Here is a 23,941-nt window from a genome sequence, read left to right on the forward strand (position 1 = left end):
GATAGAAGCTAATGAGAAGAATGGTGAAGAGGGCACTGAAATAGGAAAGATCATTCCACTTTGTTGAGGGCAAGGGAGAGGAACTAGTCTCTGTGTGCATCTAATAGGGACTCTGGGGAAAGAACAACAAGGCCATTCTCCCCGCTGGGAGTGGAATTAAAGCTCACTCTCCATGCTCAGGAATCACTGAGCAAAAACAGGCTGCAGGGGAGATGATGGCGCCAGGTGACAGTCTCTCCGTCCCAGGGGCGGGTCAATGAGAAGATCTGGACCTTCTCTAAGATGACTCTGTTGCAGCTTCACCCATCTGGCGCCACCCTAGGGCCTCAGACGTCCTAGGCAGTCACCCGTCTTCACCAAGCATACTTACAGCTACACTTGACCAGAATGATACGAGACCTTAAGATCATCCACTCTGCAATCCCTGGCCCACAGGAGAATGATGCTTATTGTGCCAGTGTTTTACACAGCCACAGTAAATAATGTAACACCCGTGGAAGGGAAGGAGAAAAGCAGTTTTGACAGAAGGAGTGGTTGAGCTCTGACACAGTCTCCAGTGACCCATGAGAGCTTTAGAGGCTGGGAGAACTATAATTACTCATTTCAAGAACTACTTTTCACTCCATGTGGTGGTTTGAATAAGAATGGTCCCCACAGGCCCATGTATTTGAATCCTTAATCACCAGGGAGTGGCACTATTAGAGAGAATCAAAAGGATTAGGAGGTGTGACCTTTTTCGAGGAAGTGTGTCATAAAGATTGGGTTTTGACTTTCAAATGCCCAAGCCAGGCCCAGTGGCTCTCTCTTCCCTTGCCTTCAGGTCCTAGAGTAAAACTCTCAGTTACCAAGTCTGCCTGCACGCTGCCATGCTTCTGCCATGAGGATAACGGACTGAGCCTCTGAAACTGTAAGCAAGCCCCTGTTAAATGCTTTCTTTTAGGAGTACCATGGGCATGGTGTCCCCTCAAAGCAACAGAACACTGGCTAAGACACTCTGTGAGAGTTCATTCCATATGGATCCAGCCAGAGCACCTTTACTGTTTTCTGTATGGTCTATTCCATGAAGTCTTGCCATGTAGAGTGTAGTAGGAAGTGTTTCACTGAATGGAGCTGGTGTGCCAGTCAGCTTCCCTTCTTGAACAATTACCTGAGATGATCATCTAAAAGCAAAAGACACTTTGGCTCATTGTTCTGGAACTTTCCATCTAAGGTTGATTGGCACTGTTGGCGAGGCAGGACTTGGTAGTGGCAGCACATGGCAAAACTATGTACCTCACAGCTGGGATGTAAAACAAAAATGAGAGGCTTGGAGTCCTTTTATCCCCTTCAACGACATGCCTTATCATGACTTCAGTCGTCCTACTAGGTCCCATCACTTGGGAGTTCCACATTTCCTAGTGCTCCTCAGGCTAGGATCAAACCTTTTATATGCAGGCCTTATGGGGAACATTCCAGGTCTAAACTATAGCAGATAGGTGTCATGATTCATTTAGAGAATTCCCTGTGGATGGACATTTAGATTACTTTGGAATTTCAAAGTATACTTTAAAGTACATGTGCATGCACAAGGAGCACATCTGTGTGCCAGTGTGTCTACAAGCATTCAACAAATCCCTAGAATAAGAATTGTAGGTGGCAAGCTTTCCATCCATGATCTAGTGCTAATTTCTAGGAGTTACCACATCTTTTATCCACTGTCTACTCGCTCCTGCTTCTCAACGAAGCCCCAAAACTTCTCAACTAACTTCCTGGAGAATCCATTGTACCCATCAAACAGAAGCTCAGAGAAAACACCTAAAAGATGGCCTGGGTATGTTCTATTAACATTAGAATAGCCCCATTTCAGCATTCCATCATTGTTGCGTCTCATAGACATCAGGTCAATAAAAGTGCTCAAACACTTCCTGGGGAAAGACACAGAGAGGTAGGTTCTGATCTCCACTCTTCAAGGACTGAAAACCAACCCTATCCACTTCTCGGGACCCGGAAGGCTGAGTCTGTAAGCTAGTTTTTCTCCCTGACGTGGTTCTAGTTATCTGAAGAGAAACTGCGAGCACCCTATGTGGTAGACATTGTGGTAGATCCTCCTACTTTGTGTATCAACATGTAACTGTATGAACAGAAGACATTGACTGAATGACAGGTTTCTCTTACTGTCACATACTCCTTCAATCCTGAGCAGGTAAAAATGTCACATGTGTACTTCTCTGTGTCTAACATTCCAGTGACTTTCAAACTACTTTGACCATAGCCAACAATAAGAAAAACTTTGACAATGTAATCCATCTCCATTTCCACACATCCAAAACCTAACCTCACCAAGAGTTCTTGGCTTTACTGTGCACGGTATTTTCTGGCATTTTCTACCATAGTCTATTTCGTTTTGTAAAAATGTTGCTCTCCACCCACTTGATTTCATGGTCCTTTAATGAGTCGTGGATTGTTTCAAAAACATTGCTCTTTGTGCCACCCAGGGGCCTGATGTATAATCCAGGTGTTTGCCTATGTAATGAATACCTTAAAAGCCTCCACCATCTGCATGCTAAATTTGTTCTCTCTTTAAAAGTTAAGAGTTCCTCCACCCCAAGTGTACCAAGTGTACCAGAAGCAACATCTACCTGAGGCTTTCTCCCTTAGAGCTGCATTATTATGCTGTCACTGGTGGAGGGGAGTATCAGCAAGTGCACCTGGCGATGTCATTCTGCTTGATTGTCTGTCACAGCTGGGGAGATGCTGTCCCTGCAGATGCCCTTTGATGCATTCAAAGGGAAGGAATGAATGCAAATTGGAGCCAGAAATCCATCTGCCACAGCTGACTGGGCTCATGACAGAAGGAGGCTGGTGTTGCTGTCACTCAGTGAAGCGATCTGCTGCAGGGAGAGGGAGATGGCAAGAAAGAGATGCAGACAGACCTGTGTGGATTCTCTCTTCTCTATGCCTTCGCCCCAAGGCAAGGGGAATGACCTCACACTTGGAATTAAGTTCATTCTAGGACATGGGACAGGGCTGAGAGGCTCACATGGTTAATGGCATCATCTATGTGTCAGGTCTATCTCTGGCCCACACACCTACTGTGTGGTCAGTGCAGTAAGTGCAGTAAGAACTAACTTTTGCTTAGGTATCTGCAAGCGTTCTCCAATTGCAATCTCATATCACTGTGCAGCACACAGTATGGCTCCCAGTTATGTAGGCGAGAAAACTGAAGCCTTCATGACCACCCACCATTGTCCAAGGCTTGCATAGCTAGTATGAGATGGAGCCAAAACTAAAGCACAGGCCTGTGCCTTCCAGAACATTGTGCATTATCTTTACATTATAAATAGGAAACCAGGTCAGAAACATTAAACCATATGTTCAAGGTTTCACAGCTAAGAGGTGACAGAACCTAGATCCACACAAAATTTGCACTGACACCAGTGTCATATTCTTTCACCAAACTCCCTCGCTCCTCAGAGCCCATAGTGAACTGGAGGAATGTAAGGGGGGGATGTGGTTTCAAATACAAGCTTGAGTATATTAGGAAGGAGCAGGGTTGCTACAGAAGACCCAGTCTTGTTTGGTTAACTCTCTGCCAGTTTGCTGAGATGGAGAATGAGAAGACTAAGTCTCCCAGAAATGATTTCCTGTCTTCAGAGGAATAATTGTCTAAGCTGAGGGACCTCTCTGAACTCCTTAAGGAGCAAAACAAAGCTGTAAGTGTAACACTTCATTCTTACAATCTCTTTTGGAACTACCTGCCTTACAAGAGGTCAAGAAAAATGTTCCACTTGTTGCATATAGATAAATAGAAGTAAACTAACTGACTATGGGCAAGAGTCATGTTATGTGGTTCTTCAAATACTCAGCACCCAAAATTCCATGTTTCTAGTGGGTAAGTGTAGCATTGATGATTAAATGACTCATGGTACCCACAAGCTAGGTGATTTTAAACACAGTCAAGGTGGCAATGAAAATTAGTCACCACAGGGCATCTCTTAGAGACACCATGCCCTTCAGTTAAGGTCAATGGAGACCACAGCTTCTGTCTAGGCATGATGATAAATGGCTCCGGCCCTGCAGGGGTGAAGGTGTGGATCTCCCCTCCAGTTAATGTGTTGGCTGAGAGTAAGAGAGAATGGAATGGGTAGTGAAGAGTAATTATAAATGCTCACTAAGGACATGTGACCAGTTCCAGAAACAAGGATTCTAGCAGTCATGTGTGTTTCTTTCTTATTTGTTAAGAATGTTTGTGCCCATATATTATTTGTGTATATTAAGCCTGTATCTTTGTTTACTTGCCTCCCCTATTCCTGTCATATAATGCAACATTGATTGAGCTGATGTCAGCACTTAGCTGTTGTTAAATCTATATTATTGTATATAAACTGTGGGATATTAAAGTAGTAAGCATTGCTCAGGGGACTTTCTACTTTGAGAGAATTAGCATATTTCCTGTTCACGATGGGATAATTATATTGGGCTAAGTGAAATTATGACCTTATTATTGTCTTTATTTGGAATCTGATTGTGGTATGAGAGGATAGGGTTGGGTGTCAAGTCACTAAGGAGTGGACCTGTGAAAATGGGTTTTGATTATCACTGGGAGTGTTTAGAATCATTTAGGAGTCCCACCTCTGAGCTTGTGGTTCCACAGAAGATGAACTCAGGGAGAAGACACACCCTCAAGGTGAGTGACACCTTCCAGTGGAGAGCACAGCCATGAGGAGGTCCAGGGAAAGGGCAGCACATGCCTGCCTTTGCTGATTTTTCCTGAGCAAGTGTGTCTACCACTGCTGTCACCATCTGACATCCTCCACAGACACACTACAACTTCTCCAGCCTTCCAACATGGACTCAGTATCACTGACTTCAAGGGGTTTCCAGACCACCAGCACTGTATCGGGACTGCTCAGGCATCCAGGTTCATAGACTGAGTGTCTACTGAGTTCTCAGCCCCTCCAGGGTCTAGCTCCTACTATTTAAGGCGATCTCTGTGTGTGTGTGTGTGTGTGTGTGTGTGTGTGTGTGTGTGTGTGTGTGTGTGTGTGTGTCCCTTTCCCTCCCTCGGTTCTGTTCCTTTGGATACTTCTGCTTAATAGATGGGTGTAAAGTTTTTCTTTAGAATGATGCACATTTCCTGGCAATGAATAAAGGTGATGGTTATACACTATTGTGTGAATATACTTAATGCCAGTGAACTTTTCGCTAAAAATAGTCAAAAAGGTAAACAATATAGTCTGCGTACTTAATACAAACACATGATAAAGCCTGCGATTTTAGGAATTATACTCACAGTATTGTCCCACCAGTACCTCCGGCTGGCACCTGATGGTACCCATCTTCTGCAGCACAGAGCTGGGTGTGCCAATTTTGCCTGATAACTCAGTTGACTTAGAATACTGTCTTTCCTAACAAACTAGGTGAGGTGGGATCTACCCAGGTCAACTCCTTCCTGTTGAGCCAGGTCTGCAGATGGGGTGTTGGTACACAATGTCTGGCTTCTCATTCATGGTATTGTTTTCCCTTGTGGAGTTAGGAGATGGGAGCTGTCTCCGCGGCACTAAACTCATCTTCTGTAATATTAAAATGATAGGCAGGGAGCAGGCAATCCCTGCTTCATGTTTTCCTCTTACTGTTCCTACTGAGTTGAAAACCTATTTCTTATACTGTTCTAAGCCCTTTGGTCAATCACTGGATTTTTGAATGAAGTGTGTGTGTGTAAATTTTTATCTATTTTATTGGATGCCTCAGGAGGAGCATTGTTTCTAGATTCCTTGTACCAGTATTCTGGAAGTTTTATTCAAACCCCACAGATTTTGAATTCAGCATTCTGAGGGACTAAGGATGCAGCTCAGTGCTTGCTTAGCCCTGAATTTGGTCCTAGAAACACATAAACTGGGCATGATGAAGTATGTCTGTAAGAGTCAGCACTCATGGGGTAGAGGTGAGAGGATCAGGAGTTCAAGGTCATTCTTGACTATATTTGGAAGTTCAAGACCACTCGGGTTACAACAGATCCTGCCTCACAAAATTACTGTAGTGAAAGGATCCGTAGTTTTGAATAGCAGCATTTTGTGTACATCCTCTTGAAGACTTCCAGGTAAGTTCATATACCAGTCTGTTGGTATTCTGACAATACCCCAGAGAGAATCAGAGAGAGTGACTCTTGCCAATGTCCAATTGCTCTAAAATCTGGCCCAGCTCTTTGCCCAGTGAGCTGACATTCAGAGCAAAAGAAAACATTTGAGTATAAACCTGAGACCAAAAGTACAGATGTCTGTGAGTTCAAGACCAGCATAGTCTATAGAGTGAGTTCTAAGACCAGCCAATGCTGTTACACAGAGAAACCCCATCTTGAAAAATAAACAAACAAACATACAAGCAGAGTTCCTTCAACTTAGTGAGGAGATGAACAGTGACAGACACCCAAGCCCTTGACAATCCAGGAAAGTATCTGCATCTTTAGATGGGGGCTTGGAGTGACATGAGCTCAGTCATCTGTGCTTTCTTCAGAGCACAGATGACATCACTTAATGAATGTTCATTGAACATCCCATAGGAAGTGGCATTGTCACAAGCTGTTTCTAAAGTTCTGCATAACTTTGACTTGATTTTTGCTTTTCCTTCCTATAAGGAATTTTCCACTACCAAAGAAATCATATTTCTTTTATTTTCAATTGGTTTTTAAAGTATAAGAAAGGGCAATTGACTCCAATCTATATGTATACCGTCTTGCAAAATGACAGTCGGGTGCTGTACATATTACTCTGACTAGAATAACCTGCCGCTCCAAGTGAAGCCAATTTCTTCACTAGACCTGCTACAGACTGGAAGGGAAGCCCTCCATAGACCATGGGTGACACAGCGATTGTCTCTGTAAGTCTAGGATGACTGATGACTAATAGACTTTACCTCATCTGTCCTCTCACCCGACACAAGGTTGGAGACTGGTTTTGCTCTTCCCACTTTCAGGAGGAAGAAACAAAATTATTCGCCAGCTTAATATGATGAATCACTAGCCTGGAAGCAATATAGGCTTGTGATTCTTCCAGATACCTCTTAATGTAAATCTTCTCCTTCGAAAGACCATTTGCTTGTTAAGTTCCACTATGTGAAGGCCGTGCTACCTAAGCCAAGCATCGGTTAAAAAGGGCTCTTAGGTCCCATGCCAGAGCAGCCCTCCCCCATTCACGTGGCCTCTATCTTTATGGATAATTCGGCCAACCCCTCACCCTGTCTGTCACCTGCCCTGCCTAGGGACTTGGTGGCTAACAAGGACTTGGGCTTGGATGTCTCCTTTGGGTCAGAGGATGTTCTTGCACTTCTTTTGTTGTGGAATGAAGATGGAGGGCGGAGGTTGGGGGAGATCTTGGAGATGAAGGGCAATTGAGATCTTTGATTCTAGGCCATGGCTCCTTCTCCTTCCCTGACATAGATGTTGTTCTAACCATGTTTCCCTGTGCAAATCACTTTGGTGCAGCATGACAATGCAGCAGATACACAAGGACTTTTCCCACATGGCACTACAAACACAGTCACCCTCTCCGGGGAACATAAGAGAAATTTTTGGGCTTCCACTTCCCTTCCATTTGTTTGAAGGATCAAGAGAACACAGTCCTCTTTCAACAAAAATTTAAAAAGGAAAATCATGAAAAGAGCCAACCTCTTTTTTTTTCTCTCTTCTCCCTTAATATATTGTTGCATCCAGGGAAGAGGAAGCAGTGAGCGCCACTGATACTGGGCCCCCAGGGATCCCATAAGGGTCACACCCCAGCTACCACAGGGGCTTGTCTTCCTCCGTTTGCAGAGGGAGTTTGTAGTATGGGTGTGGAGGTTGCTCTTGGCGCTGGACTGACGTGAAACAAAGAAAAAAATAAAGAAGAAAAAAAGAAAGAAATGGGAGGGTGTAGGGGTGGGGTGTGTGTGTATGTGTCATGTATGTGATGTGTGATTTTGGTGTGTGTGTGTCTGTGTATAATGTGTGGTATGTGTGTACAATGTGTATGATATGGTGTGTGTGATGTATGGTGTGTGTGTGGTATGTAATATGTGTGTGTGATATGGTGGTATGTGTGATATGTGAGTATGGTATGTGTGTGTGGTATGTAATATATGCATGTGTGTGTATGTATGTGTGATGTGTGGTGTGTGAGATGTATGATGTATGGTGTGTGTGATGCATATGTGACATGGTGTGTGTGTGGTGTGTGAGATGTGTGATATGGTATGTGTATAATGTGTGTGATGTGTGGTGTATGTTTGTGGTGTGTGTGATATGGTATATATGTAATGTGTATATGGTGTATGTGTGTGGTATGCAATGTATGTGTGTGATATGGTGTATGTGTATGGTGCATGTGTGTGTGACGTGTGTGGTAATGTGTGATGTTGTGGTGTGTGTGCATGGTGTGTGTGTGAGAGAGAGAGACAGAGAGTGTTTTGGGTAAAGCAGGCTGTGAACACACCGAGGTTTCCATAGGGCAGAGCGTCTTAGATGTGAGGCTCTGGGGATCTGGAGAAGCAGCTCTGCTGAGTCTTTAGCTATGTCCTGCTGTTCTCTGCAGTCTGGCTCAGAACTGTGTGTTCCTTAAGGGCAGGGACAAATTCCTTCCCCATGTTTTTGTTTTTGGTTTCTTCTTAAAGTGCTATCAGGATGTCCAGAGACAATTGTCTCTGTGATTTGTAACATAACAACATTGTGTTTATTGCTCACTTACTAAGGTGTAAGGTGTGCATTGGACCAACATTTCTGCATAGATTTGCAAAACTGATTTTTTTATTTTTAATGAAAATGTATTTAGGCAGTGAATTCTCCTTTAAGAATGAAAGTTCATTCTCATGCGCTCACTTTCCTGACTGCACCACAGGTAACTTCCAGAACTGTGGAGATGAAAAGACCCTTCCCAGCGTCTTAGGGTCTTAGGGTCTAGCTCTGCCCACTGGCCTTGTGCTTTTCTGACTCTGTGCTCTGCCATTTCTTCCCAGAACTGTGCCCGTGCAATCCTCGCCTGCTTCAGTTTTCACCAACTGAAGTCTAGAAGAGAACAGAACAGATGGATTTAATTCTGCACTGTGCAGTACTTAATAAGTGTGCCTTTTACCCACCAAGTAAAGAGCATGGGCACCATGGGAGCTCCACACGCTAATTGATCCCTTTAGTCATTATGACAGGACTTCGTATCAATGGACATTTTGTTTTGTATTTAGAAAAGTATGCATTTTATTTTATGTGTGTGTGTGTATACACATGTATATGCTTGCATGTTTATATGTGTGCATGTGTAAAGGCTGTTCTTCATCAGGTGTAGTCTACCTTGGTTTTTTTTTTTTTTTTTTGGTTTTTTCAAGACAGGGTTTCTCTGTATTGTTTTCGAGGCTGTCGGTCCAGCCTGGCCTCAAACTCACAGAGATCCGCCTGCCTCTGCCTCCGGAGTGCTGGGATTAAAGGTGTGCGCCACCACCGCCCGGCCTACCTTGGTTTTTTGAGACAGGGTTTTTTATTGGTCTGGCTTGGAGCTTGCCAAATTGCCTCATCTGGCTGTCCAGCAAGCACAGGGCATCCGCCCTCCCCACCTCTCCACTAGATTATAAGCACTATTGCATCTAGATGCACCCCCACCCCCAGCCCTGCCCCATGCATGGGCTCTGGACCATCAGACTTAGGTGTTCATGCTTGCAAGACAATTACTCTATCAACTGACATCTCATCCAGCCCACTTTCGGGTTTTGCTATTACTTACATTTTTCTTGAGTATAATAAGTCAAGGATCTGTCTCTCTCTCTCTCTCTCTCTCTCTCTCTCTCTCTCTCTCTCTCTCTCTCTCTCTCTCTCTCTCTGAAAAAGCCTTACAATACATGTAGCTCAGGCTGCTATTGAACACTCATCATCTTGCCTTAGCCTCTTGAGTTCTGGGATTACAGATATGTGCCACTGTACCTATTTTTTAATTCTTTGTTATCACCTTATTCTAATATTGTCTCTCACAGGATATTAAAGCTGCCTCTTGAGTATCTCCCTGCATGCTTCTGTCAAACCATTCTCTTATGTGGTAGCTAAAATGAGTTTCAAAAATGTGAATATTATACTGCGTTCAATGACATTTTATACCATCCTCACCTTGTGTTACTGTCTCTTTCCTGTGTCCATGTCTTCCCTCTGACATGCTTCTTCATACCACAGAACCTTTGCCTATGTGGTAGACACCACCTAGAAAGCCTTTCTGTCCTTTTTCCCTTTCTGTCCTTCAGTTTTCAAGTTACATGTCATTTACTCAGAGGGGCAGTTGCTCTCCATGGTTTCCCGACCATGGCAGACATGAAACTGTGAGCAAAGAAAATCCTCCCAACCTCAAGTCACTTGATCATTGTGGTGGTTTGAACAAGAATGGGCCTCATAGGCTCTTATATTTGAATGTGTAGTCATCAGGGAGTGGCACTATTTGAAAGGATTAAAAGGATTAGGAGGTGTGGACTTATTGAGAAAGTTTTTCATTGGGGTGGACTTTGAGGTTCAAAGGCGCGTGCCATTCTCAGAGTCTGTCTCTGCCTACAGATCATGGTGTAGCTCTCAGCAACTGCTCCAGAACATGATTACATGCAGTCATGCTCCATACCATAAGGATAATGGACCAAACTTCTGAAACTGTAAGTTAGCCTCAATTAAATGCCTTTTGTTAAGAATTGCCTTGATCATGATGTGTCTTCACAGCAATAGACTGCTAAGACAGCCATGGTGTTTTGTTGCAGAAATAAGAAAAGTAACTAATACTTATGTTAAGAAGTGGGATTGTTTCTGTGACTATGTGGTTCTTAGACTTTTGGAACCAATTTGGAGGAAGAATGCAGAAGAATTTAGGACATTGGGCTAAAAAAGCCATCAAATGCTCTGAGCACAGATTCACCATTGTGGCAAGAGTTAGGACTATAAGATTCTTAGAGAAATGCGGACACTGGAAGCCCAGTCCATAAAGTTTAAGAGGGGTACAAAGACTCTATCCAGAACTGAGCTACAGGCTATGCTTGCTACATTCTGGAGAAAGACGCAGTAGTATTCCTTATCTCCTATCTAGAATAGCTTTGTGGATGTGCATATGAGAATGAATAAAAGTACGAAAATCTTTGTGTACCATGTTAATACCTGCCATAGAAGAGACAGTCAGTAACATGGCAGATAAAATGACCTTGCCAATGGACATCAGCCTCTGCCAATAGCCACTGTAGTGCTGGAACAAAGAACACATGGACTGAAGTGGCCACAGCAGCAGAGGTGGGGGTGGCCTGTAGGCTTGGCAGCCTGGACTGCACAGACCAAGACCTAACTAGTTGCTCCCTTTACTGAATGGACCAGTGGAGAGTGATGTTGAGCTTCCCATAGGACCCCACTGCTCGAGAAGAACAGCCAATCATTTGATGCCAGGTTTACCTTTCACCCTGAAGTGCCAGCAGGAACAGACAGATTTCTGGTGTAAGTTGTTTTTTGCTGCATGTACGAACTTAGCCTGCACTACTGGGCAAGTCAGCGATGGGGTTCTATTAGTACAGACCTCACACACGGTCACATTAAACCATGAGCTTGACTTTATAGTAAAGCCGAGAGATGGGCCCACTGGCTGTGCTGCATACATGAGTGGTATGTACCACATACAGGAGTGAATGTTCCCAGAGTGCTTCTTAGAGGAAACAGTATGTGAGGACTGGGTCCCATCCTTCAGTATATTCATGGATCAAAGACTTTCAAGGGTGTTGTATATCAGTAGGAAGACTGAATGTGTCCTGGGACCAGGAGTGGAAACAGAAGTATCCCCACACTTTAGACCCTGGCACATTGCAGGTACAAGGGATGGAGTTTGCTTTCACCTTTCTCTTGTAAGATTCCATCTTGAAGAAAAGTCTGCCAGAACTTGCCAGAGAAGGTCCATGAAGTGGGTCCTTCAGTGATCACTGAGAAGCCCCTCTCCCCATCTTACCTCCCAGGAAAGTCCTTGAGAATGCCAGCCTCCAGGTCCTTACCTCCAGGTCAGTCTCAAATGCCGGTGTGTGCTCATCTCAGGGCAGCCCACCTCTGGTGATGAGTGTGGGTTGAGGATGGCTGGAGTGATGAGGGCAGGACGAGCCTGCTTGCTGCATCTTTTATTCCTTTCTCACCATTAGTCTTAATAAACATCTTACCTTCTATTTGTCTTAGCATCTGCGTCCAGGGACCAACACTGTACCGGGTTATGTGCTTTGAGGCACATAAGAAAAAAACTTAGTAAATAGGTATTTTTAGGAACAAATTGCTCTACTCTCCTCAATGTCCATTTCCTCATTAGTAGCATTAATTTATAAAGGATAATGTTAGGCTCCCAGGTTGTCAGGCTAAGATGAAATCTGTTGTGTGAACCACAATATGGTAGACCAAGTGTTGCACATCTACTGCTGTTTTAAAGGCAGCTCCATGAAAGAAGTGCTAACCTGTGCTAATATGTGCTAATATGGTACCAAGTGTTGCACATCTACTGCTGTTTTAAAGGCAGCTCTGTGAAACAAGTGCTAACCTGTGCTAATGAGGGTTCTCTGTGGAGCAGGGAGAACTGAACTCTTAGTTTTCTGGCCATGGTGTTGACCATTATCATGTCTAATTCTTCCATAGAATAAACTGTGAGCCCAAGATGGTCTAGTGTCCTGTGTCTAAGTCCTTTAATCCACACAGTAACCAAATGAAGAAGGTATAACTCCTAGTCCTGCTCTACAGATGAAGAAACTAACACACACTGAGGTTCATGGATTGTTCTCAGGATGCAGAGGTTTGAAACTGGAATTCCGAACCAAGAAGCTTGGACCAGGGGACCTGCTCTGATTCTGGAATCTTCTACCTCTTGTCTTAATTTTGTTTTATAAAGCATTGGATGCAGATTGAGATAATCTTGCCTCTTATCTCCATGAACCTGGAATAGGATAAAACAATGAATATGATGTCATCTGTCTGCACATGGGCTGACATTCATTCATCTTTTCCAAAGTCTTGGGGCAGAAGAATCCCGAATCCCTGCCTCCAGGCAGACAATGCAATGACAGGGGTGAAATATTGACAATGGCACTTCCTTCCCAATTTTCAAATACTTGCAAATAAGTAAAAGTTCTTCTCAACATTTTTTATTTGCTTAACTTAACAAAATATAGGTTACATTCAATTTCCAGGTAGAGTGTCTGGAAACAGGAAGCAATATTCACAACTTGGGGTGCTAGACTCGTGGAGGCTTTGTTTTTAGCTGACAAGCCCAAATTCTGTATAAAAAACAACATTTGGTGTAATCCAAATATATGAAGGATTTTGAATGTTAGCCTGATTACATTTTGTTTCAGCAAAGCAGACAAAGATCATAATTCAAAACACAGTGTTACTATTTTATTGAATGTCTTTGGGGCTCAGTAAATACAGTATGCACACTGAGCTTTCTCCTGCAGCTACATATATCCAGATACACCATTAACTCCTTTTGGCTTTGGAAAGGTTGGCTCCAGTGTCATGGCCAAAGGGATATACAAGTTTAAAAAAACAAAAGAGTGAAAGAGAGATACAAAAGCAATAAGGAGAACCATCACATGCCCGGATCAAAGGGGTAAGAGGCAAATATGCCACTTGGCTGGATTGGTTCCAAGTGATGTTCAAAGGCCTGGAAAGCATTCAGCTCTGATCCATTTCCAGAATTCTGTAGCGCGACAAAGAGCATAGCATGGCTTTGGAGTGCGGGTCACCTTGGATGAGCTTATTCTTTGGTTCTCTGAGGTGGGCCCCGTGAGCACTACTACAGATTTGTATCTGGTTAATCAGATCATAGATCAAGGTTGGAACTGATTGAACATACTGGGATGGCTTGAGAAGTATGGGACCAATGGTAGTGGCCACCTTGGACTAACAGGGGTAAAGGAAGGCTGACCACCTCTTCCACACAAGAAACCTGGGAATAGCTTCATTTTTGGGTCAGTGTTAGGTTGGTTAAAGCCTGCTAAGTCTTTTATACCTAGAAGTAGAATCTAGAGCCAGGATCATCATAGATCATACTACATTGTCCTCACTTTCCCGGGATCTTTCTTCTCCCTCCATGAAATCTTACTCAGGGACCACACAGAGGAAGCCAGCTGGAGTAAAGTGGGACTAGGGCTTTGGCATCTTCTTCCTTAGCAGCTGTGGAGAGCCCTGTGATGAGACCTCTCGCTCTTCAAAACATGCTGGTAAACAACCATTCCAGACCATCCTCTCTCGGACACAACTGGTTCCTCAAACAGTCCCACAGGATTTGTGTGGCATGGACTAGTTTCCGCCCCTCTAGATTCTCCCAGTTCCTTCTATTCCAACAGGACATACCCGGAAGCTCCTGGAAGTGTGTGGAACTGTGATAAGGCACAGCACATGGTAGGTCCTCAACTCTTGGTTTCTGAATGAAACCTCCTTGGCACTTTCATCAAAGACACCAAAAAGCTTCCTTCACAGTAAATGGAAGGAATCTTGCCCATCTGAAGACCTGCAACAATTCTGTGTTCAGAGTTGTTCCGTGACCATAGAAACCAGGGCATTCTCCCTACCACACACCCCTCTGCAGGCGCTGTGACCTAGGCATGTGCACAGGTGGCAGCAGGAAATGCACAAAGCTTTTGTACTTCTTCGCAATGGTGGTCATGGCAGAGATATGAGTTCTCAAGGATGCTGGCAGAGAAATGCGTGAGAGGTTGTCAAAGCACATAGGCAGAAGGGTGAGGGCCATGGAGAAGCAGCTTGTCTGACAGGGAACTCTGCATCCAATTGGAGCTAGACCGGATCTTCTAAAGGAATGTGCTGGGCACTTTGGAAGAAGAGGCAGCAAGGCAGTCACTAGAACCTGGCTTTACCACGAATGTTGACACTCAACCAAGAGGCAGGTTTTACACAAGCAACCTGGTACCTACTGTGAGTCACTGACATGAGTGCAACCTCCTGTCAGTACTGCTTGCCACAGTAGCAGGGTCTAAGAGGGCCCACCCAATAGGCCCAACATACCCATCATAATGCCCACAGGTCACTACAGCAACAGTGCAAGCTCCTGGGTGAGAATAAGAGTCGTCCGACATCTTTCAAAACACTGGTGCCTACGAACCTCACAGGCATTGTCTCTTCTAGTACACGCACCCAAAAAGTGTGTCTACCGTGTGTGTGTGTGTGTGTGTGTGTGTGTGTGTGTGTGTGTGTGTGTGTGTCCTTGGGAGGGTGACAGAAGAAGAACAAAGGCAAAAGTCAGCATTGTGGTTACAGGTCTCCTGTCCTCCTCAGTGAGTCTGAAGTCGGGATCAGAAATATGTACGAATGCCAGGCGTTGGTGGCGCATGCCTTTAATCCCAGCACTCGGGAGGCAGAGGCAGGCAGATCTCTGTGAGTTTGAGGCCAGCCTGGTCTACAGAGCGAGTTCCAGGAGAGCCTCCAAAGCCACAGAGAAACCCTGTCTCGAAAAACCAAAAAAAAAAAAGAAAGAAATATGTACGAATAGTAGGAAGGAGTCCCGGCAGACACAGAACTGGGTGAAGGCTGTGTGAAAACAGTGTGCTTCTTTTCCAAGAGGCACCTAGAGGTGATCTGGAAACTCCCAGTGCTGGGGCCCCACTCCAGATGTGTTAAACCAGAAACTTACAGGGTGAGGCTCACCATGGGTACGTCTTCCTTCCTCCCTTCCTTCCTTCCTGTCTTTCTTTCTTTCTTTCTTTCTTTCTTTCTTTCTTTCTTTCTTTCTTTCTTTCCTTCCTTCCTTCCTCCCTCCCTCCCTCCCTCCCTCCCTCCCCTCTCCCTCCCTCCCTTCCCTTCCCTTTCCTTTCCTTTCCAAGAGAAGGTTTTACTTTGTAGCCCAGGCTGATTTCAAACTCGAGGCAATCCTTCTGCCTCAGCCCCGTGTGCTGGGATTACAGCTGTGAGCTACCATGCCTAGCCACATGAGGGCTTTCTAGATGTTCTTCTGGTTGATTCTCACATGTAGTCAGCTCTGAGATCATAGCTCAGGTCCTGCTTATAGCGACTGGTGGGTGGTCATTCCTCTACCCTAAATAAGTCAGAGCTTGTTTTAGGGAGAAGTCCGGAACCCCATTCTGCAGCCCAATCCCCACTGCTCACTGTGACAATCCTCTTCCAGTTACTTCTCGTAGCATGAGGTCTCAAAACGAGGTGGCGATGGTCTCTGTGAAAAAGCTCTACTTGGGACAGGGATTTGGTCTGAAGAGTTGGAACCCCCAAGTGTTGTTCAAATATCTACAGGGGTGCTCCAAATCTCCCACTGACCAGGGAAGCTGAAGCAGAACAGAGTATCCAACCAGGCATCTAAGCTCTTAGTCAAAATGATTTACCTTCTCCTGAAACCCCAGCTCATGCCTGTAGGAACTACTTGAGAACAGCCTTCCCAGCAGCTCATCTCTTGCATCATTTCCCATGTTTCTATTATTTAATAAAGGCTATTACTATATACAACTGCTAATATTTTCATCTATGATATTTTAACCTTTATAAATGCAAATGCAACTAAATAGTCACTGATAAGGTAACATGAGCACCACAGTTTTGCAACTAGAAAGACATTTGCCCGATTGCATGTTAGAGGAAAACAGTTACTAAAAGCACCTTGTAGTTCAGCTTGCAGTTAGGTATCTAGATGAAGCACAGTTCACCATGTGGTTGATGTGTAAAATAATACCAAGGGGCCCCTGCACCTGTATGAAATTGCCAAGTGCCCAAGAAACAACCTGAGAAGCATTTGTGTAACCTGCACATTTAGTCTGAGCCATTTATAAAGACTGATGCCACTCGCCCGTCCCCAGCAAATGACAGTTAGTGCAGAAAGCTATACTTGAACTGCCTAGATCTCATTTTCCAAATGTAACTTTAAAGCCATCCATTTAGATACCCAAAAGGACTGCTTGTTTTTCCATTTTCCTCTCCAGTAATTCTTTTAAGCCCTCATCTCTGTGCTTTAAGTATAAGTAATCAGAAAACGAGGGGTCCTGCCCACCGCTGCCCAGGTGTTCATCTCTGATGTCGCAGTCCATGTCTCTGCCCTCATGGTCCTCACCACTCTCCTCTTGCTGCTCTTCCGGAGCATCCTGGTCCCTGCATCCTTCCCCAGCGTCCCGGAGGGCCTGCTCCTGCTTGGTGGACAGATCCTCTGGCGTACAGAGCTGCTGGCTCTCCTGGGCCGGGCTGGGGCTGTAGGGCTCCACCTCATAGCAGTTGTCCTCGTCCCTGTCCTCCTCCTCTTCGTGGTACAAGCAGCCCCGTGTGCTGTCCACATTGGACTGGAACACTGGCCCCTTCGCATTGCGCTTTTGGGAGAGGTCAAATGGTTCCTCCTGCTCCAGGTTCCTCAGGATAGTGGTGGACTGCGCCAGAACAAGTCGTCCCCTGCCCAGACCTGCAGAACCAGAGCAGAATTTATGTGCCTGAGGAAAGCAGTGCCCAAGGCCCTTTAAGCATCCTGGTTGTCCATCTTTAAAACAGGGCGGGGCGGGGGGAGTGGCTCCCATTTTAAGGACATGTTATGTAATCCGTGAAACCCTTTAAAGCAAACCTGGCAACATATGCCCTGACTTAGCAATGTCTCTACTGAGAATTTAAAATATGAAAAAGTAGTGGGCCAGGGAAGGAGCTAAAAAAAAAATAAGTATGTACATTTTGGCTAAACATATAAATGGTAGAAACACACAATGAATTGCGTCTGGGTGGTCAGGGTGGCTACAAAGGATCATAAATGTGTTCTCTACGTATTTTAAGTTAAAATATACATTCCATAATACAATACATAGGTCCCTAGTCATCTAGGGTTCAAGGCCTCCGCCCATGGTGACCCAAACCAGACTGTAAGACACAGCAGGGACACTAAGGGTCTGAGAAACAGGAAGGGGGGCTGGGGGGAGTGGCAAGAGGAGGGGTAAGCCCTCTAAGGGACAGTGATGCCCTCTAAGGCTTTAATCTTGCCAGGGGACAGGAGAGATCCTTTTCATCTTTCTAACGATCTCTTTTGAGCTGCACACACAAAAAAATTACCATTTATGGATGAAGCCACCAAAATTGTTGAAAGTCTGTTAGTGTTTTCAAAGCAGTCATCTGCTACTATAGTGATACTCTCCTCCTGCCACAAGGTGACAGAGCCACTAGGCTCCGGTTAGGGTGTGAGCTTCAGTGTGGGGTAAATTCATAGTGGCCACGTGAGGTTCCTAGGTAGTGGACTGGCTTCTTCCTGCTACGGCTGTCTTCCCACCCTCTGTGTAGAAAGCGCCATGATTTGCTTGGAGGTGGCATAGCCAGAGATTCAGTAGATGATTAAAGAGAAAGGCCATCTCAATAAAGTAAAAAAAAAAAAACAAAAACCAACCAACAAACAACAAAATCCAACCCCTTTTGACCAGCATTTTTCAAGGCTTTTACATAAATTCCAGCCCTTGTTTGTAATTACCACAGTTGCCTCTGAGTTAGGGGTCACCATGAACTCAGGGGTGTTGGAAAAACTCCCAGTCTATGCTTATTTTACTTCCTGCTGTGTGCTCAGATATGTGTTTTAGGAATGTGTGCCCCCATCTGTCTCACTTTGTGGGCAGCCATTACAAACAGGTCACCCCGTTTTGCATAGGATGGTGAGCAAGCACAGGCTAGACTCAGAAAACCTAGAGTTCGAATCCTAGCTCTGCCTTCAAATCTCTGCTTACCAGTGGTAAGCCCTGGTCTCCTCCCACACGAAATGAGGAGTGTCAGTTTCATGGACTTTGAAGAGGTGAGTGAGGATGCTGTGTTATATCCTATCCTGAGCTGTCACCATCCTAGTGGTCAAAACCAGCTAGTGTAGCTTTGAAAGCTCCGTGTGACTGTCTTCTCTCCCCACACACAGACCTAGAAGGCCCAGGTGGTCTCATTCCCTCTGTTCTGTCACTGCCCTAGCTGGGGTGCATTTAGAGTCTGTTTATTGTAGGACTGGTTGATTAGGTGACTAAGTGACCTGCTGCACTCAAGAGACCTGGAACATAAAGTCTTCACTGACCAGGGCCTGGGACTGAGAAGATAACATAAGCAAGAGCTTAGATTCAGCAGGAGAGACACAAACCCCTGCCCAGTAGGAGCTGGGGCAATAGGAAAACTGCTCTTGAGTGAACAGGAAGGGAAACATAGCACACTGCAAACACACTTCTGCTGGTGTACGCAGACCTGTTTTGTTTTGTCACTGTCCTTTGTTTTTAAAAAATGGAAGAAAAGTCTCATGTCATCTAGCAGTTCGAGAAGTAGATCTAAAAAAGTCAGAGTTGAAAAGGTCTGGGTTCAAATCCTGACCCTGCTTCTTCTTTACTGAGTAGCTTTGGAGGTCTCAGATTCCCAACCTGCAAAATGGAAACCATAGTTCTCCAGCTGGGAGTGCTGTGAGGATTAAAAGAGATAAAGTACTCCACACAGTGTGTGAGACAAAGGGACCAGTAACAGTACCACTGGCATCATCACTGTGTCCTAGAACTGCCTCTGTGACTCTTTTGCTCATGCCTGTCTGCTGCTCTGCTGTGGTCATTAAAATACATCCGCCAATTGGGGCAAGAATAGCCCCCCCCCAGAGATGTCCCCATTAGAGCACATTCCTCTATGTGTCACCCCCTGGGCTTGGTAGGAAGGGCTTCCAACCAGGGTGGAGGGAGTACCTTGAGCATGAAGGCCTCGCTCCATGACTCCATGCTTGACCTTCATGTGGCGGGTCAGGTTCCCCTTCAGGGTGAACTTACTGGGGCAGTAGAGGCACTTGAAGGGCTTGCTGTCCGAGTGCAGGTGCATATGACCCATCAGGTTGTGCATCCGGTTGAATTCCTTCCCGCACAGCTGTTGGGGACAGAGACCAGGACACAATGATCTTGCCAGGGAGAGCCTGTTCTAGCGGTGGGGGACAGTCGCTCAGTGCTGTACCGACTTTCACAGACAACATCCTCCTGGAAGTCAGGGAGGAGCCACGTGGACTGGATTTGTAAGACATGGGTGTCCAGTATATCTAAACTCAAGGACCAGAGCTCAAAGCTTCTAAACTAAAGCTTGTTTTGTTTTGTGATGGGGTCTCATGTAGTCCTGGCTGATCTCGAAATAATTATGTGGCTAAGTAAAAGAAATAGAAATCTAAGAAAGGAGCTATCTTTTCTCTGGGTAGAGATCTAAAGAAGTGATTTTTTTTGTCTGAGATAGAAAAAAAAGCAAACATTTGGAAAGGTATGTGTCTGTGTGTATGTCTGAGTCTACGCATGTGTAGTTGTGTACACCTATGTTCATGTAGGTGACCAAGCAGTTGTGAACCACCCAATATGGGAGTATACATGGTGGATCTCAAGAGCGGGTCTGACACTTCCCTACAGAAGAAGGTGCACAACAGTGATTCTGGGGCACTTTTGGTCCCTCTGCCTCAGGAGAGCAATGTTTGGGAGCTCCAGCCCTTCCTTGGTTGTGCTTTGAGGAAGACAAGGATTCATTGGCTTTGCTTCAGCCAATGTGTTGATCAATGGCAGAGCAGTCTCCTCTGTGCTCAGCCTCTGAGGGCCAGTGGAGTGGCAGCAGCGATATGTGGGAAGATACCGCAGGGAGGACGAGAGTTACAGCATCCCCTGGGCTTGGGTAAGCTCTCTCTTCTCACTGAGAGAGGTCTTCAAGGCCAATGCTGAAGACTCTAGACTGATTTTCTGTCACCAAAGACACTATTTTCTTTAGGGAAGGGTAGTGGAGGTAACCTCGGAAGAATGGGCAGAACTGACAAGATTGACCTTGGGAGGCTGGGATCAGGAATGCTGGGCATAAGAGGAGGTAGCCTGGGACTGCACAGCAGACCAAATAGTCCACATACAGACGATGAGTGGTTGGCTCAGTATTCTTGAATGACTCGTGTTTGAAGATTTGAAGAGCATTTCTCGCCTTTGATTCCTGGCCAGCAAGAATGAATTTGGTGTCCTAGACAGACTTCTAAGTTTAGAGTAACTACACCACACACATTAGAAGACGGCGACCCCCAAAGCCTGGGGATGAAGCTTAGGGGTACAGTGCTTGCACAGCATGTGTAAGGCCTAGGTTTGAACCCTAGGATGGGACAGGAACAAAAGATGGCACCCCAAGAGGAGGAAAGGATGAGAAAGCAGATCCAATCCCAGCTTCCACTAGAGAAGTCATGTGAGGACGGATACTTTCCTTATTCCCACTAGACAGAACTCGTGATGATGCTGAGCTGTGCTCAGTTTTGCACATGGCTAAAGCTTTTTCTAAAGTTACAATTGTTAGCTTAGTTTACCCACTTCTCTATCATAGTCAAGGGGAAAATCTCAGATCTAAAGACCCCACATTACATTTTAAGGAAAGTAAGCACCCCTTGTGTTTTGTGGGGTGATCCCTGGAGGTTTGGAGGCATGTCTATGGTGTGGTTGCAGGGACCAGCCCTTGGTCAGCACTGAAACTCTGCTTCCCACCCAGCAGGCTGAATCAGTAAAGGCTCTGCCTGCCTTTTGATTGCAACGTGCCTTGTTGATGCTTGACACAAAATAGGTCCTCAGTTAGGTGGGACACATTGCAGTAGCAGAGAATAAAGAAGAGAAAGCCCCAAGTGGGAGAGAGAAGCAGAAAGTGGAAGACCAGTTCAATCACTGGGCAAGTCCAGGCATAGGTGGGTGGGATGCTCAGCCCCAAACAGACAGACATCATTGAAAGGACAGAATGAAGGCCATGTGCACTGGCTTCTGTGGGGCGAGACTTTCCTCTTCTAGTCCTTATCTCGATGCTCAGGTATTAGATTCTGGAATAACCTGAAAACACTTCATTAAAGAGATGGATTTGGGGCAACAGCTTGGCTGATAAAATGTTTGATGTCCAAACATGAGGACTCGAGTTGGACTCCCAGCACCTATGTCAAAAGCTGAGTGTGGTGATATGTCTCTGTAACCTTGGTGCTGAAGAGGTGGGGATGGGCAGGTCCCTGGGGCTCATTGGCCAGCCAGCCTAGGCTGACTAGTGATTCTTATGATTCTTAGTCTGAGGGGGAGGGAGAAAGAGGGGGGAGGGAAAAAGGAGAGGGAGTGGGAAAGCCTGATGGCTTCTGGGAATTGACATTTGAGGTTGTCCTATGGCCTCTACATGAACATGCACCAAACACACACACACACACACACACACACACACACACACACACACACACACACACACACACGAGTAGTTTAGCCCTTTCTGGAAGGATGTGTGGTGTGGGTGTCCTTTACTTTTGCCTTGGCACAAGTATCAAGGCATCTTAATGACTAGTAGATTCTTCAGTCTACACCACAGGTGAGGGAACTACTGCTGTTGTGGTGAGGATCAACTGCTCATGTCTGTCGTATCCATCATACCTGGAACATGGGATCAGAAACGGTCCTGCAATTCATCTATCCCATGGTCCCACCTATCAACCGTCAAAGGTTCCACTTATCAATTTCCAGTCTATACTCGGAGGTGTGTGTTCATCATAATGGCCACCGTTAGGATTCTCAGGTTCTTCTTTAGCCTTAGGCGACTGTGCTAGATAGACTTATGTCAACTTGGCACAAGCTAGAGTTATCTGAAAGAAGGGAACCTCAAATGAGAAAATGATGCCATGAGAGCTGGCTGTAGGGCAATTTCTTAATTAGTGATTGATGGGGGAGAGTCCAGCCCATTGTGGGTGGGGCCACCCCTGGGCTAGTGGTCCTGGGTTCTATAAGAAAGCAGGCTGAGCCGGGCGGTGGTGGCGCACTCCTTTAATCCCAGCACTCAGGAGGCAGAGGCAGGCGAATCTCTGTGAGTTCGAGTCCAGGCTGGACTGACAGCCTCCAAAACAATACAGAGAAACCCTGTCTCGTAAAAACCAAAAAAAAAAAACAAACAAACAAACAAACAAAAAAAAACAAAAAGAAAGCAGGCTGAGCAAGCCAGGAGGAGCAAGCCAGTAAGCAGCACTCTTCCGTGGCCTCTGCATCAGCTCCTGCCTCCAGGTTCCTGCCCTGACTTTCCTTAGTAATGGACTGTTACCTAGAAATATAAACTGAAAAAAAATCCTTTCCCCTCCAACGTGTTTTGGTCATTGTGTTTTGCCACAGCAATAGTAACCCTGACTAGCATAGACAAGCCAGCCACCTTTTTGATCCTTTCTGAAAGCCTAGTGAATTCTTCTGCACTACAGATTTTCTGGCTCAATTCATTCAATATGAAACTTCTTGGGACATTTTAGTGCTATATGGGGACATTATATTTATATTGTCAGATCTCTGTAAGTTCAAGGCCAGCCTGGTCTGCACAATGAGTTCCATGACAGCCAGGACTACATAGAGAGACCCTGCCTCAAAACACAAAACAAAACACATTATATTGTCTCCAAAGAAATCCCAATGGTCTGAAGGAAAGTCCACTGTGGAACATGACAGGTCAGCTCTACTATGTCTGATTGGTAAAGGAGGTTGGTTTTTGTCCTATTGGCAAGCTTACTTTTTATACAATAGGGTTACCCTGTCTGATAGCCGATTGGTTGTCACAATGGAGATCAGTGGAGACAAATCAACTCTGAAGTCCCAAAGTATCCCAGGCAGTTTTCAGTTCAAGGGTCACTTCAATTTTTTTTGTAACCTAGCTCAACATCAGGCATAGGGCTACATACATAATACCCTTAATGAATAGTTAAGCATTAGGCTGGGAGAATATATAAACAAGTCAGGAAATATCGTCACCCCATACAAAATCTTAAAATGCAGTCATTACTAGTTCCCCACTCGCCATACACACCAGTCTGTAACCCGAAACACTCAGTGGCAGAAGGATGGAGTCAGAAGACCTGAAGCACCTGGGCTCCATTCACTCGTCAGCAGTAGCTACCTACTCAGCTTCTTCCTCCACCTCTGACCTCCAGAGCCCTGTGGTCTGCCTCCACAACACTCGCTCCTCCATTGTTCCCGGAAGAGTGTCCTCGCACGACAG

General features: G+C 45.3%; 1 protein-coding gene across 1 annotated transcript in view; it reads right to left on the reverse strand.

Moving 5' to 3' along the window:
* Positions 1-15,783: 15,783 nt before the first annotated feature.
* The window catches only part of Znf366 (zinc finger protein 366), a 59,131-nt gene continuing 50,973 nt past the window's right edge, over positions 15,784-23,941 (reverse strand). Inside the window, exons 4-5 of the mRNA XM_005065613.4 lie at positions 19,645-19,819; positions 15,784-17,381 (exon numbers count right to left, since the gene is read on the reverse strand). Of these exons, the coding sequence (XP_005065670.1) occupies positions 16,870-17,381; positions 19,645-19,819 (687 nt within the window). The 3' untranslated portion in view covers positions 15,784-16,869. The remainder of the gene's footprint in view (positions 17,382-19,644; positions 19,820-23,941) is intronic.

This window comes from Mesocricetus auratus, unplaced genomic scaffold (genome assembly GCF_017639785.1).
Source record: "Mesocricetus auratus isolate SY011 unplaced genomic scaffold, BCM_Maur_2.0 Super-Scaffold_100020, whole genome shotgun sequence".
NCBI lineage: Eukaryota > Metazoa > Chordata > Mammalia > Rodentia > Cricetidae > Mesocricetus > Mesocricetus auratus.